Below are 15,560 nucleotides of genomic sequence, written 5' to 3'. Positions count from 1 at the left end.
GTAAACTTGTATTTTTGTAAATAAGGTCTGTTTGTTTTTTTTTTAATTTTTTATATGCCTTGTATTTTTCCTCTTCATTACTGTGTTCTTTTGAGTATAACTAACTTTTTATAAACCATTTGATTCCATTCTCATTTATTCTTCTGTATATTTTGGATATATATTTATATATTTCTTTTAGATGTTCAGAGATTACTTATTTAAATACCAAACAGATTACAGTTATTCTCCTGAATTTATAACAAATCTAGGGTTTTTTTTGTCAGAATTAAAATATATATATACATAAATATATATTTATATATATATATTTACTTTTTAAAAAATGGAAAAAGGAAAGCTTCAAAACCAGAGTATGCTACTTTAGTATGAATGTCTAATGTGCATTCAAAGTATTGAAAAGCAAGCCTTTTTACCAAAGGATAATGTCACTAGGACATATGGACTGTAATTATAAAAGAAGACTTTGAAACATAAAGGTGTGCATAGAAATTAGTGAAGAAAGGAAGCCCTGGTGAGGACACAGAGCAGTGAGCAGGTGCTTTGGGAGGAAGTCTCAGGAAGTGAAGGACATAGCCCCGGGTCTGGGGGGGATGTCTGGCTCACCACCTGGATGCCAAAGGGAGAAGAACACACCTGACAGGATTCCAGAAGAGAGCGTCACTGCAGCCTTCAGAAAAGCCACAGTTTTTGCTCCCAAGTGGGTAGAGGAGCCCCTCCAGATTTCAATAAGGTCCTCTCGGGAGGATCTGCCTTCCAACCTGGAGTAAGAAGCCTAGGCGTGGGGCTGGGGTGACTGGGTAATGGGCACTGAGCGGGGCACTTGACGGGATGAGCACTGGGTGATATGCTATATGTTGGCAAATTGAACTCCAATAAAAAAATATACAAAAAAAAAAAAGAGGAAGAAGCAGCAGCCTAGGATAACAGCGCCCACAATGGGGGATGTCCAGTATGAACAGCGACTCTTATGCGTGGTATTTTTGGAAGGATTTTTACTACAACTTTGAGGTTTGAGGTCCCTCCAAAGCGCACCACCAATACAGTCCTGCTTCATATGCCTCGTAGCATCACAAGTGTCACCTACACCCTCAGTGCTTTCACTTACTTCTGCGCCAGCTTGCTGGGACAAAACCTCTTCTCTGCCACCAAGGAATTGGTGGTGTAACAGACTTGCCCAGGTCACTAGCCATACCTCCTTCCACATGCCGGCTTCATCACCTCCTCCAGTCAGTAACAGGTGACAGAGGCCTCTCAACCCCTTGCCCCTGCCCATCACTGCCGCTTGTTGCCACGGTCACCTTTGGGCCTTGGGGTATCTCTTCCCTCCACTCCCCATTTTCCATGGCTGACTTCTACAGCAAGTCCAGCTTGAATTGATACCCGTAGTAATAAAGATGAATGGATAAAGAAGATGTGGTTTATGTATACAATGGAATATTACTCAGCAATTAGAAACGACAAATACCCACCATTTGCTTCAATGTGGATGGAACTGGAGGGTATTATGCTGAGTGAAATAAGTCAATCGGAGAAGGACAAACAGTGTATGTTCTCATTCATTTGGGGAATATAAATAATAGTGAAAGGGGATATAAAGGAAGGGAAAAGAAATGTTGGGAAATATCAGGAAGGGAGACAGAACATAAAGACTCCTACCTCTGGGAAACGAACTAGGGGTGGTGGAAGGGGAGGAGGGCGGGTGTTGGAGGGGAATGGGTGACGGGCACTGAGGCGGACACTTGACAGGATGAGCACTGGGTGTTTTTCTGTATGTTGGTAAATTGAACACCAATAAAAATTAATTAAAAAAATAAAAATAAATAAATAAATAAATAAAATAAAGCTCAACTGGAACACAACTATGCCCTTTGTTCACGAGTTGTCTGTGGCTGTTTCTGTGCTGCAACAGCAGTGCACAATAGTCAAGACCATGGATATATATGCCCTGTAAAGCCCTAAAATACTATCTGACCCTTTACTCAAAAGGTTTACTGACCCCCAAATCGAAGGATTCAAAAAGGCAGATACCATTAAATTAGAAGCATGAACATTTCTGAGGCTATAAAACTTAGAAACTATCGATCCCAAAAATACAAACAATACTGAAAGTCAAGTAACGAATGGAAACCAATATTTAAAAGAGCCACCACAAAGAAATCTGAAAGTTAAAATTAAAATAAAATCAATTTAACAGACAAAAGGTTAATACTCACGATATAATAAAAGTTCACGATGGTGGGTAAAAGATCAATGTCCAAGTAGAAAAAATGAGTAAGTGACTTTAGGAGCTGACCGAAAGATAAGAAGGAATAGAGGGGCAAGAACCACTAGTGACAAGATTTTCTGCCTTGTTAGCAATCAAGGGAGGCAAATCAAAAATTACTACTTCATGCTTTACCTTAAAAAAAAATAGCAAATAGGGGCACCTGGGTGGCTCAGTGGTTGAGCGCCTGCCTTCCACTCAGGTGGTGATCCCGGCCTGGGATCCAGTCCCACGTCGGGCTTCCGGCATGAAGCCTGCTTCTCCCTCTGCCGGTGTCTCTGCCTCTCTATTTGTATGTCTCTCATGAATAAATAAAATCTTTTAAAAAACCAGCAAATTAAAAAAAACCAACCTAGTCATCTTCTGTAATGGTCATGATTCAATGAAATGGGTAGTCTTGGGAAAAAAACCAATGGAACCAAACGTTTGACAGACATGTTTTCAAAGAAATCTGACTTTCCGAAAACTAGTCAACAGCGCTTTCCAACAAAAAGCTTCAGTTAGGAAGACGGTATTCGGTATTCGGGGACCAGGGGGTCCGGAGCACCTTCTGTCCTGTGGGAACACAGGGGTGGGTTGCAGACCTACTTTTTTCAGGAGAAACGTGCGACTTGGATTGTCCCCGCACGAGCCTGCAGGTGGAGCCGTTGCCAGCACAGACGCCGCAGCTGTCCTCCCGGGCGCTGCTCCCCAGGCGCCGATCACAGCCCACGGCCTGCGGGCAGAAGCAGACAGTAGCAGGTGTCAGGATCCGAGGATGGCTGAGGGTCCAGGGCCCTCGGGAGGCCCCCACCCCGCCCCCGGGCGCAAACCTTCCCTAATTAACCACTGGGCTCTCTCATGGTGACAGAGTTTTCAAGCTAAAAATGACAGAAAGCCTTAAGATTCCTGATAGGAATCTTACCAAGGGCCCAGTCTAGTTAAAAGAGAATTGTGTCCCTCCTTTTACATCTTAATTTATCTCTTTAATTTAGTCATATATTTTTCTGTATATAAAATGAACAGAACATTACAGAGGCTGTTTCCTCTGCCCCTCTTGCTCCCCACACCTCCCCTCTTCTCTGGCCCCTACACTGAAGTTGACAAGTATCCTTCCAGGCCATAGTTTTATACATTTTCCCCTCTGTTTGTATCTCAATCTCCACATACTTATCTCCCAACATCTTTATATATCCATATCTCTCTATACTCTGGATCTTTATATATCCTTCTATCATTATTTATGCCTATACCTATGTGTGTCTTCCTCTGTTATGAGATCTATAGACACACTTTTGTAAACCATTTCTTTTTAAAATTTTTATTTAAATTCAATTTAGTTAACATATAGTGTATTATTAGTTTCAGGGGTAGAGTTGAGTGATTTGTCAGTTGCATATAACACCCAGTACTCATCACATCAAGTGTCCTCCTTAATGCCCATCACCCAGTAACCCCATCCTCCTACCCCCTCTTCTCCAGCAACCCTGTTTGTTTCCTAGAGTTAAGTCTCTTATGGTTTGCCTCCCTGTTTTCATCTTATTTTATTTTTCTTTCCCTTCCCCTTTGTTCATCTGCTTTGTTTCTTAAATTCCACATATGAGTGAGATTATATGGTATTTTCCTTTCTTTGACTGGCTTATCTTGTTTAGCATAACACTCTCTAGTTCCATCCACATCATTACAAATAGTACAATTTTATATTTGTTTTGATGGCTGAGTAGTATTCCTACACACACACACACACACACACACACACACACACTTGCACACATACCACCTCTTCTTTATCCATTCATCTGTTGATGGACATCTGGGCTCTTCATAAACCATTTCTTAAATGCAGAAAAGGAATGAATGGGAGTGACCTCATAGCACATGCCTATACTGCTACCTTTCAGTCCTTTGTGAGTTATTATTTTTGTGAGGTATCTGTGTGTGTGCATACATGTGTGCATCTTTGCCAGATTGTGAGCTTCCATAAATGAGGACAAGGGCTAGGCACATTCACATTTCTTTTTACGGTACAAATCGGTCTTCTACATAACATGTGCCCACTAATATGAACTGGTGAGAAAGTTTCTCTCTACCTCCCTGTGTTACTCAACTTTATTTGCATTTCTATACATGGCATTTAAGTGCAGGGACTCAGGAGGCAGAGAGCCTTCCTGTCCCACCCCTCCAACCCGTTCAAGATGGCAGACAGTAAACAGTTCAAACACTCAGAGACACATCTTCCTCAAGACTAACACACAGACAATAATACACATTTTACCCAAGATCTAGTAAGGATAAAATGAGAATATGTATGTAGACTCTCTTAGTATAGGGATTACAACATTACAAAGGACTCAACCAAAAAAGCTCCCTTCTTGGGGCACCTGGATGGCTCAGTAGTTGAGCGTCTGCCTTTGGTTCAGGTCTTGATCCTGGGGTCCTGGGGTCAAGTCTTGCATCGGGCTCCCCACAGGGAGCCTACTTCTCCCTCTGCCTATGTCTCTGCCTCTCTTTGTGTCCCTATTGGATAAATAAATAAAACCTTTTTTTAAAAAAAGGCCCCCTTCTATCCTCTCTGTTTTTCATTTTGTTTTGAGTCCTGGGCATAGCCCCTAAGCCTCGGAGCAGGGAGTTGCTGAATCACTACATCCAAGGTGTTGAAGACAAAATAAAACTGGAGGGAGTTGAAACCACATCTACAGACTATTCTTTCCAAAATTTCAGTGCTGAAGGGAAGGAGAAAGATCAAATGAAAGTTTCAGGGAGAGGTAGGAAAAGTTCCAAGGAAGTTTAAGGAAAAGCCTGTGATTAAAGATATTTTTAAATTCACAACGGGCTGTCATGAAGAAAGGGATTACATTTGTTCCTTGTGTTTCCAAATGGCGAAAACTACAGGTTTAAGCCGAAGTTTAGTTCAATGTCAAAGAGTTTGAAAAGTCAGAGTTATCCAGCACCAAGTGTTCAACCGTGAGCTAGGTAGGAGACTTTCTGGCGGGGAAACTGGAGAGGGAATTAAATTGTCTGAGGAGTAGCTAAATCCAAAGACTTTTGAGATCCTTTCATCCTTAATGTATATTTTTATAAAGGTGGTAATGAAATATTAATAGTTGATTTTTTTACTGAATGCCTACCATGTGTCTGGCATTATGCCAAGCACATCACATACATCATTGAATCTTCACAGCAACCTGATGACATAGGTGATTTTTTTCTGCCTCTATTTTACAAATAAGGCATCTGAATGTCAGTGAGGTTAAATGACCTGCCAGCATCACACAGCTAGTAAACAGCACCAGTAATGGCCTGAAAATGCAGGTCGGTTGACTCTAGAATCTTAATACCATGGCACACCTTCTTTACCTTTGGTAGTAGTGGGATAGGTCATAGAGAACCAAGTCACACAGGCAATTATATTAATACTTAGCAGCACACGTGGACCAAATGAAGAATGACTGATTTTGGAAACGCACTTGCATGGTTGGGATTCAATCAATGAGTAACTTGTGTTCATGCAACTTTCTCCAAGGGGAGTAATTCTACCATTAAGTTATAGAAACACTGTTCCCGAGCCAAGCTCTGTCCTCACAATTCATGTCCCTGAGCACTTCGCATTTCATGAGAATGAGAATAACTGTCTATCTGGTCATCCAGAAAGGGTGTGGGCTTAGCAGCTAGGATGGGCTTGTTTTGAAGAGTGTTTAGGGCCTTGTAAGATCTTAGGCAAGCAAACACTTCCCTGAGCACTTACATTTGTTTCAGAATTTTGTTTCAAGTGACACTTCATCCAAATCTTACAGCCAAAAAAAGCAAGTGAAAACATCACAGAAAAATAATATCTGAGAAGCAGCTCTGATTGCCTTGTGATTCAGAGGGTATAAGTCAAAATGGCCCTTGAAACCATGGGCCTACTGAATTTGGGCTCTCAGGTCTCATCATAATCAATAATAAGCAACTTCTGAAAAGCTACCTGAGGTGTTTTCAACCTCTATGACATCCCCGGAAGTCAAGATCTTTAATTGTAATGATTTAAAAACAATGAATCAATAAAACATATCAAGAGATTAACATCTATTAAATAACCAATTTGTATATAGGCAGGCATGACAGGGTATAATCTAACAAGACAAGGCTCATGTCCTACAGTGCTAATGAGACAAGCTACACAAAATGTCTGATTTAAACAAATATTTAAAATATATGAGCAGTACCTTTGGGAATAAATACTCCTACATAAATCATCACTTCAGCTAAGGATATTTCACTATTTCTCATACAGATTCCTAATCAGCTAAAAGAACATAGTATTTAAATAGGCGGCCTCCTCACTCCATATTAAGCCACATAGGAATCTTTTTAGGTAAATCTAATTTAATCTTTCTAGAACCAGAGTCAACTTTTGTTTGAGATCTCTGAAAACTGGATGCTACATTAGGAAAAAACTCTAGATGTCTGCCTTGAAAATCAGAGTATATAGAGCTACGGTCATCATTAGAGATGTTCTAAAATATGGAGCTTCTCCTCTTAGCCCTGGAAGGACGATACTTCTCCATCTCCTTAGAAGTTAAGTGTGGTCTTGACCATCTTGGGCCAATGAACTGAATCTAAGTGCCAGTGTCATTTCTGTAAGAAGCTTTAAGGGTCAGTTACTCTTCTTGCTACTGTAGTTATGTAAAATATGTGTTTGAATAAAACCTCCCTCAGTCTGATCTCTTGATATTCAAAGAACAGAGACCTCCTGCTGACTGATGGTGGACAAGTAGCATTAGCAAGAAGTGATCTTTAATAGTGTTAAGCCACTGAACTGTGGTGGTTGTTGGTTACTGCAGGAAAACCTGGCCAGTGTCAGAAAGAGCACAACCTAACCATTAATGGACAAAGCAAGGTCATTAAAATAGCAAGGGTTTTTTTTTTAATTGGACATTTCACATTAAAATCCCAATTTCTGGCTTCTATTGACAAATAGAAACTCTAACGTGTTTATGTTAGTTGTCCCTTTCACAATGAGCAAGTACATAGTCTCCAGGTCCCAACAGCCCTCATGCTCAGCATGACCATATCCAAACACTTTCTGTCTCTGCGAAGTGTGGAGACACTTGAATTTGTCTAAGCATGACTGTGCTGTCTGTGCAAGGCCCCCCTGTTGTCCTGGCTGTCCTCTACCAGAACCACCTCTCATTTCCCGTTACAAACTTCAGCTACACTTTAGGCATCACAATATGTACAAGGACCATCAGTAAAGTGCAGTGACTAAGAAAACAGATTCTGAGATTAGGTAGCATGGGTCCAAATTCCAGCTCTACCACTTTGCAGCCATACAATGCAGGAAAATCCCTTAGGCTCTTCAAATCTAGTTCCCAAGTGGGGACAATGACAGTACCTACCTCACACATATAAGGACCTAATACAGCCAAGTGCTTCAGACAATACCTGACACTAAACACCCAGTAAATGTTAGTTTTACTGTAACTACAAAGTGGTTTCTTCATCTACCCAGCTGTCAGGGAATTCAATAAACATGAACAATAAATCAGATTTGCTCTGAGGACATGCTTCCAACCAGATCCTGTTTGTCATAAAAATCAGATGTGCAAAGCTGAAGCAAATTTCATTCAGTAGGGTCATCATCTCATGCCGCCTGCTGTGCTCAGATTCACAAAAAGTTATTCCCAGGAGTACAGTGACGGCTCATTTAAGTGAACAGACTGTAAACACAGTTGCAAAAATCATCTGTGGTCTGTGCCAAGTGAACATCAGGGCTGTTTGCTCATCCTGAGGCAAGCAGTGAGAATCCCATGGTTTATTCTCTCCCATCCTAGCAATCGCTGATGGCCATGGCCACGTTGGACAAGAGAAGGCATGTGTGTGAATGTGATCCTGTTGAAGAAAAGATCTGAATTCTTCTGAGACTCTCTCAGTCACTTCTGAAGAAACTACGTACATTTCTTTTCACCCAAATAGCCTTGCCAAAAGAGCACTCAGCTCTCAGCAGCCAGGGTATCACCTGTTACTGCTTTAAAGAATCGGCTTGCCCATCAGCATCACAAAAATATCACAAAAACATGGGAAGCACCCTTTTAAAACACACACTTTTAAGAATGAATTCGGTATTGAAAACCACAACTTTCCTGCAAGCCCCATCCAGCCTTGGAAATTACTAAACTATACATCTGAGATAATGAATATGAAGAGAGGCTGTGGTCAATGAGCACAGACAGGAAGCAGGGGAAGGGAGCCAGTGCAGACTATAGGCCTCCTGAGCGAGTTATTGGGCTGGACTCATGGAATGTTTTTCATGAAAGAACGGGTTTAAAATAGGACTTACATGGAGAATAATGCCTCCCTTTTATATACTGAAAAGACCAAGGCTTAGAGGTGGTATGAATGAAACCACAGGAAATGAATACATCTGCCACCACTGTCCACTCCAACCATGTCACTGGGATGCTGAAGCTGAGATCACCAGTGGTATTTGTTTGGGCCACATGAAGCAAGTATACTTCCCCCTTAGTCCTCTTGACTTCTCTAAACTGACACTGCTAACTTTTCTTCTTAAACACTCACCCACCCTTAACTTTTTTTTCTCAGTTTTCTATTATACAGAAGTTCTGTCCCCATCAAATGCACTCCATCCGAAGTTTGCTCCAAAAATGATGGGGCCAGGACTCTGTCACTGGAAATCTGCTTTTTTTTATTCAGTCTCCAAGGACATATATTGGCCTTAACCACGATCTATGTTGCTCTATTAGAATTCTCTTCTAAGCTCTACATTCATATATCAACTTCGCTATTCACAGGTACATCAAGCTCAGCATCTTTTCCCATATATTTGGTCCTCACCCAGTACTTTCTGTCTTGAGGAATGGTCTCATTATCTACTTAGTCATCATGTCAGAAATCCAGGCCTCATTCTAAACTTCTTTCTCACTCACCACATCCAATATCATCCAGTCCTAAAAGACCTTAATTAACCTCTACAGTTTGTCATCCCTTCTCCATTCAGCCCACCTCTGCATACTCTAAGTTCTTGTTAACCCACATTTGACCTTCTATGGTTTGGCCAGACCCTCTCCTCTCCAAATAATCTGCCACATTGCCACTTGAGTGATCTTTCTAATGACAATCCCAGTTAGGCTATTACTTGTAAGATTCTTCAATAATTCCTATTGTAACTTTCAGAATGTTAATAATTCCTATTGTAACTTTCCACTTATGCTTATAACCTCAACTTCTACTGTTATCCCACGGGTGTTTTTCACCTCAATTCTACAGAATGAGTCATTGATCCTTAAATATATCTACTGTTATATCTCTTCACAAGTACTATTCACTCTGTTTTGACTCCCTTCCTCATTCTGGTTTATGTAACTACTACTCAACTTTTCAAAACCTCAACATCAAAACATTACCTTATCCAGATTATTCTTCTTCAACCCAAACTTAATTACTTTTAATGGTAATTCTTCTTAATTATGCAAGCAACACATACTCATTGTCAAAAACTTGGAAAACTAAAAAGCATGATTCCACTGACAAGTGTTTAACTTTCATTATCATTTAGAGGAAAATACCAAAAGTGAACTGGAATAAAGATAAACTACTAGCAGCATATAAAATAGAAGAATGAAGTAGTAAGGCTTGATCTTTGAGAAGATTTGTCAATAGCAAACACCAAATAAGATGGTTCAAGAGTAGTAGAGAAAGGAAGAGATACTGGCTAGGCCACGAAGGGAGAGGGGCTAGTCTAGTCTTGGGGTCAAAAGGTGAAAGTGAGAGGGGAGAAAAGACTAAAATATGAGATACTTGACAGAAGCAGCAAGATATAGAGCACATGGGAGTAAATCCATTGACTACAATATGAATTCAGGAAGGTAACATTGAGAATTCTGGTACCATAAACAGAAATGAATAGGAATAACAGTTAGAATAACTCATAGATCAGGTAAGAACAATACTAGCTTATTTGAGGCAGAGGAGGGAGCATGCTGAATTGACAGAACCTGTGGAATCTCCCAGAATGGTCATTAAACTGAACTAGAAATGCAGGAGTGGAGGCTGAAAGAGAAATAAAAGAGGGACCAAAATATTTGAATAACCTCTGCATTTGCAAGTGAGTAAACTCACTTGTTCAACCAGTTTTTACTAAGGACCCTCCATGGGGCCAGAAATGGTAAGAATTCTGGGGTATGGCAATGAGCAATAAATGTGTGATTCTTGTCCTTAAAGAACTTACATTCTTTATGGGAGAATGTCATAATCAAATTATCTCACAAATAAATATATAATTATGAAATATTACCAGGGCAGTTAAAAGGTATTATAATAGAATCAGGAAGACTAATTTAAGTATAGTAATCCCAGAAGCCGTCTTAAGGAAGCAATATTAAGCTGAAACCCTGAAGATAATAAGAGTAGCCAGGAGCATAAGTAAAAGGCAGTGGGAACAGCATGTGTAAGAGCTTTCTGGCACTTAGGCAGAAATGAAAAACAGCACAAAAGGGAGAAGAGTGGAATCTCTGAGGAGAGGTCAATAGAAGTCCCAAATAAAGAGCAAAAAGAAAAAAAGACTGAAAAAAAAAAAAAAAACCCAGAACATCCAAGAACTGTGGGACAACTACAAGAGGTGTGGCATGAGTATAGAGGGAATACTAGGAGGAGAAGTAAGAAAGAAAGGAACAGAAGAAGTATTTTAAGAAATAATGACTGAGAATTTCCCCCAATTAATGTCAGACACAAAACCATAGGGCCAGGAGGCTCAAAGAACACTAATAAAGATAAATGCCAAAAAGACTACATGTAGGCATATCATATTCAAATTACAAAAAAAAAAAAAAAAAAAAAGATAAAGAAAAATCTTGAAAGAAGCCAGAGGAATAAAACACCTTACCAATAGAGGAGCAAAGAAATTAATTACATCTGACTTCTCCTTAGAAAACATACAAGCAAGAAGACAGTAGAGTAAAATATTTAAAGTGTTGAGAGAAAAAAAAAAACACCAACCTAGAATTCTGTACCCTATGAAATTATCCTTCAAAAGTGAAAGAGAAATAAAGACTTTCTCAGGCAAATAAAAATTGAGGGAATTTTTTTGCTAGTGGACCTCATTCTTCAGAGTAGGAAAATGATATGGGTCAGAAATTTGGATCTATATAAAGAAAGGAAGTGCATTGGAGAGTGAAAAAAGGAAGATAAAAACATTAGTTTTGTTATTTTTAATAGATGCAAAAGATAATAGTTTATCAAAATGATAAAGAAACAATCTGTTCAATTGTGTATGCTTAGTGCAGCCCGGGTGGCTCAGTGGTTTAGGGCCACCTTCAGGCCAGGGTGTGATCTTAGAGACCCAGGATCAAGTACCATGTCGGGTTCCTTGCATGGAGCCTGCTTCTCCCTCTGCCTGTGTCTCTGCCTCTCTCTCTCTCTCTGTGTGTGTGTGTGTGTGTGTGTCTCATGAATAAGTAAATAAAATCTTTTAAAAAATTGCATATGCTTAGATATGTATATTTGTGTAGATATATGCTTATGCATAAGTGAAATGAATGATAGCAATGATACAAGGGATACAGAGAAGAATCAGAATTTTGTTGTTACTATTACTTTGTTGCAGGTATTTTCTCTATACCCATGAAGTAGTATAGTGTTATTCGAAAGTAAATTTGAACTAGGTATAAATATATACTGCAATCTGCAAGGCAACTACTAAAAAAGGCAAAAAAAAAGAAGTATAACATGTATTAAAATAAGGAAAGAAAATGCAATCATATAAAATGCTCGATTAAAACAGCAATAAGCAGAAAAACAGTGGACAAAAGAACATAGAATAAGGGTAACAAATAGAAACAGTAATAAATATGGTAAATATTAATCCAATTGTATCAATAATTACTTTAAACATCACAGACCTAAATGTACCAATTAAAAGGCAAATATTGTCAGAGTGGATCAAAAAACAAGATCCAGTTATCCATTGTCTACAAGAATCCCCTTTTAAATAAAAAGACATAAATTGATTAAAAGTAAAAGGATGGGAAAAGACATAGCATGCTAATTAATCAAAATAAAGCAGGAATAGGTATATTAATATCAGACAGAGCAGACATGAGAGCAAGGGAAGTTACCAGATTTAAGATGTAACACCATTGTTACATCTTATTTATTGTTTTATCTTATGTATTGTTTTATCTTATTTATTGTTACCATTTATGTAACAATAGAGGGATCAATACTCTAAGAAGACATACAGTCCTTAATATGTATGTGCCTAATGAGAATGTCACAAGGGACAAGGCAAAAACTGATAGAACTGCAAGGAAAAACAGATGAATCCACTACTAGAGTCAGGAGAATTCAAAAGCCCTCTATCAGAAATGGACAGATCCAGGGACATCTGGATGGCTCAGTGGTGTCTGCCTTCAGCTTAGGGTGTGATCCCAGAGTTCTGGGATCAAGTCCCTCATCAGGCTCCCACAGGGAGCCTGCTTCTCCCTCTGCCTATGTCTCTGCCTCTCTCTGTGTGTCTCTCAATAAATAAATAAAATTGTAAAAATGGATAGATCTAGCAAGGAGAAATTAGTAAAAACAGAGTTGAAGTCAACAGCATCATCACAAAAATTGGATAGAATTGGTATCTTTTGACTACTTCATCTGAGAACTGTAGGATGCACTTTCTTCTCAAGGTCATGTGGAACATTCACCAAGATGGACTACATTATGGGACATAAAACACATCTTAATAAATCTCTTTAAAAAATGGAATCATATGCCATCTACTCTCAGACCACATTGGAATTAAACTAGCAATCAGTATCAGAAATATGGCTGGAAAATTCCAAAATACTTAGATATTAAATAGCATACTTCTAAATAACATGAGTCAAAACATCTCAAGAGAAATTTTAAGATATTTTGAGGAAAATGAAAATACTATTTGTCAAAATATGTGGGATGCAGTAAAAGCAATGCTTACAGGGAAATTTACAGCATTTAATGCATATATAAGAAAAGCAGAAAAATTTAGAATCAATAATCTAAGCTTCTACCTTAGGGAATTAGAAAAAGAACAAATTAAATCCAAAATAATAATAAGAAAAATAGTAACAACTAGAGCAGAAATCAGTAAAATTGAAAACAAGAAATCAATAAAGAAAATCAATGAAACCAAAAGCTGTTTTTTAAAAAGATCAATAAAATCACAAGTCTCTAACCAGGCTAACTAAGAAAAAAAGAAGATACAAATTACTAATATCAGAAATGAAAGAGGGGACATCACTACAGATCTCATGGATATTGAAAAGATAATAAAGAAATAATATAAACAATTCTGTGCCTACAAATTTAATAATCTAGATGGAATGGACCAATTCCTTGAAAGACGCAATCTGCCAAAACTCACACAAGAAGAAACAGATAATCTGAATGGAATTGTTCCATTCCATTTCTTTCATAGAAATGGAATGGAACAACAATAATAACCAATAATTAATAGCCTTCCAAAAGAGAAAGCACTAGGCCCAAATGGATTCATTGGTGAATTCTACCAAGCATTTAAGAGGCTATACCAATTCTCTATGATCTCTTCCAGAAAAAAGAAGAGAGGATACTTCTTAACTCATTCCATGGGAATTGCATTATCCTGAATACCAAAAACGGACAAAGATGTTACAAGAAACCTACAGACTGATATTTCTCATGAAAATAAATATACTAACAAAAATTTTGTACAAGAATTATATGGGGGAAAACTTTAAAACTCTGATGAAACTAATAAAAAAAGAACTAGATAAATGGGGAGATATTCCACCTTTGTGGGCAGGAAGACTCAATGTTTTCAGGATGTTAGTTCTTCTCAATTTAATTCCAAGAAGTTATTCTGTGGATACTGATAAACTGACTCTAAAGTTTATGGAGAGAGAGGGAAAAGACCTAGAATAGTCAACACAATACTGAAAGAGAAGAACAGTGTCAGAAGACTAACACTACCCAACTTCAAGACTTAATACAAAGTTAAAGTCATCAAGATAGTGTGGTATTGGCAAAATAAGAGAAATAAATTAATGGAAAAGAATAGAGAGCATAGAAATACATTAATACAGTCAACTGATCTTTGGCAAAGGAGAAAAGGGAATAATATGGAGAAGAGGTCATCTTTTCAACAAATGGTAATTAAATAACTATATCCACAGGCAAAAAAAAAAAATATCTAGGCCAGACTTAAATCCTTCACAAAAATTAATTCAAAATTAATCATACACCTACATGTAAAACAAAAAACTATAGACTCCTAGAAGATAAAATAGGGGAAAATCTAGATAACCTTGGGTATGATGAGGACTTTTTTTTAAAGATTTTATTTATTTATTCATGAGAGAAACAGAGAGAGAGAGAGAGAGGCAGAGACACAGGCAGAGGGAGAAGCAGGCTCCATGCAGGGAGCCCAATGCGGGACTCGATCCAAGGTCTCCAGGATCACACTCTGAGCTGAAGGCGGCGCTAAACTGTGAGCCACCCGGGCTGCCCTGATGATGACTTTTTAGGTACAGTACTACCAAAGGCACAATGCCTGGAAAGAAATAATTGTTAAGCTGGACATCATTGCAGTTAAAAGCTTCTGCTCTACAAAAGACACTGTCAAGAACGTGGGAAAATGAATTATACTGGGAGAAAAATATTTTCAAAAGACTATTACCCAAAATATACAAATAACTCTCAACAATCGAAAACAAACAACCCAGCTTGAAAATGGGCAAAAGAGCTGAACCTCATTGGAGAGGATTTATAGATGGCAAATAAGTAGAAGAAAAGATACTAAACATTATATGTCATTAAGGGACTTGCAAATTAAAGCAATGATGAGATGCCATTACACACCTACTAGAAGTGTCCAAATCTGGAAGAATGACAACACTACTGCTGCTGGTGAGGATGTGGAGCAATAGAAAGTCTCATTCATTGCTGGTGGGGAGTGCAAAATGGTACAGCTGCTTTGGAAGACAATTTGGTACTTTCTTATGAAACTGACCATACTCTTAGCATGATCCAACAATTATACTCCTTGTATTTTCCCAAATGTGTCAAAAATTGTGTCCATACAAAAATCTTCACATGGATGTTTAAAGCAGCTTTATTCTAGTTGCCAAAACTTGGAAGCAACAAAGATATCCTTCAGTAGGTAAACGGATAAGTAAAATGTGGTCCACTCAGACAATGGAATATTACTCAATGATGAAAAGAAATGAGCTACCAGGTCATGAAAAAATATGGAGTACTTAAATGCACACTACTAAGTGAAAGAAGTCAATCTGAAAAGCATACATACTCTATG

General features: G+C 38.4%; 1 protein-coding gene across 3 annotated transcripts in view; it reads right to left on the bottom strand.

Moving 5' to 3' along the window:
- Positions 1–15,560, bottom strand: part of ADAMTSL3 (ADAMTS like 3) — a 335,305-nt gene that overhangs the window by 183,754 nt on the left and 135,991 nt on the right. For all 3 annotated transcript variants that reach the window (XM_072737443.1, XM_072737441.1, XM_072737442.1), the window contains one exon: positions 2,855–2,981. In XM_072737443.1, coding sequence (XP_072593544.1) covers positions 2,855–2,981 — 127 coding nt within the window. The remainder of the gene's footprint in view (positions 1–2,854; positions 2,982–15,560) is intronic.

This window comes from Vulpes vulpes, chromosome 14 (assembly GCF_048418805.1).
Source record: "Vulpes vulpes isolate BD-2025 chromosome 14, VulVul3, whole genome shotgun sequence".
NCBI lineage: Eukaryota > Metazoa > Chordata > Mammalia > Carnivora > Canidae > Vulpes > Vulpes vulpes.
This window is presented reverse-complemented; position numbering and strand designations above follow the sequence as displayed.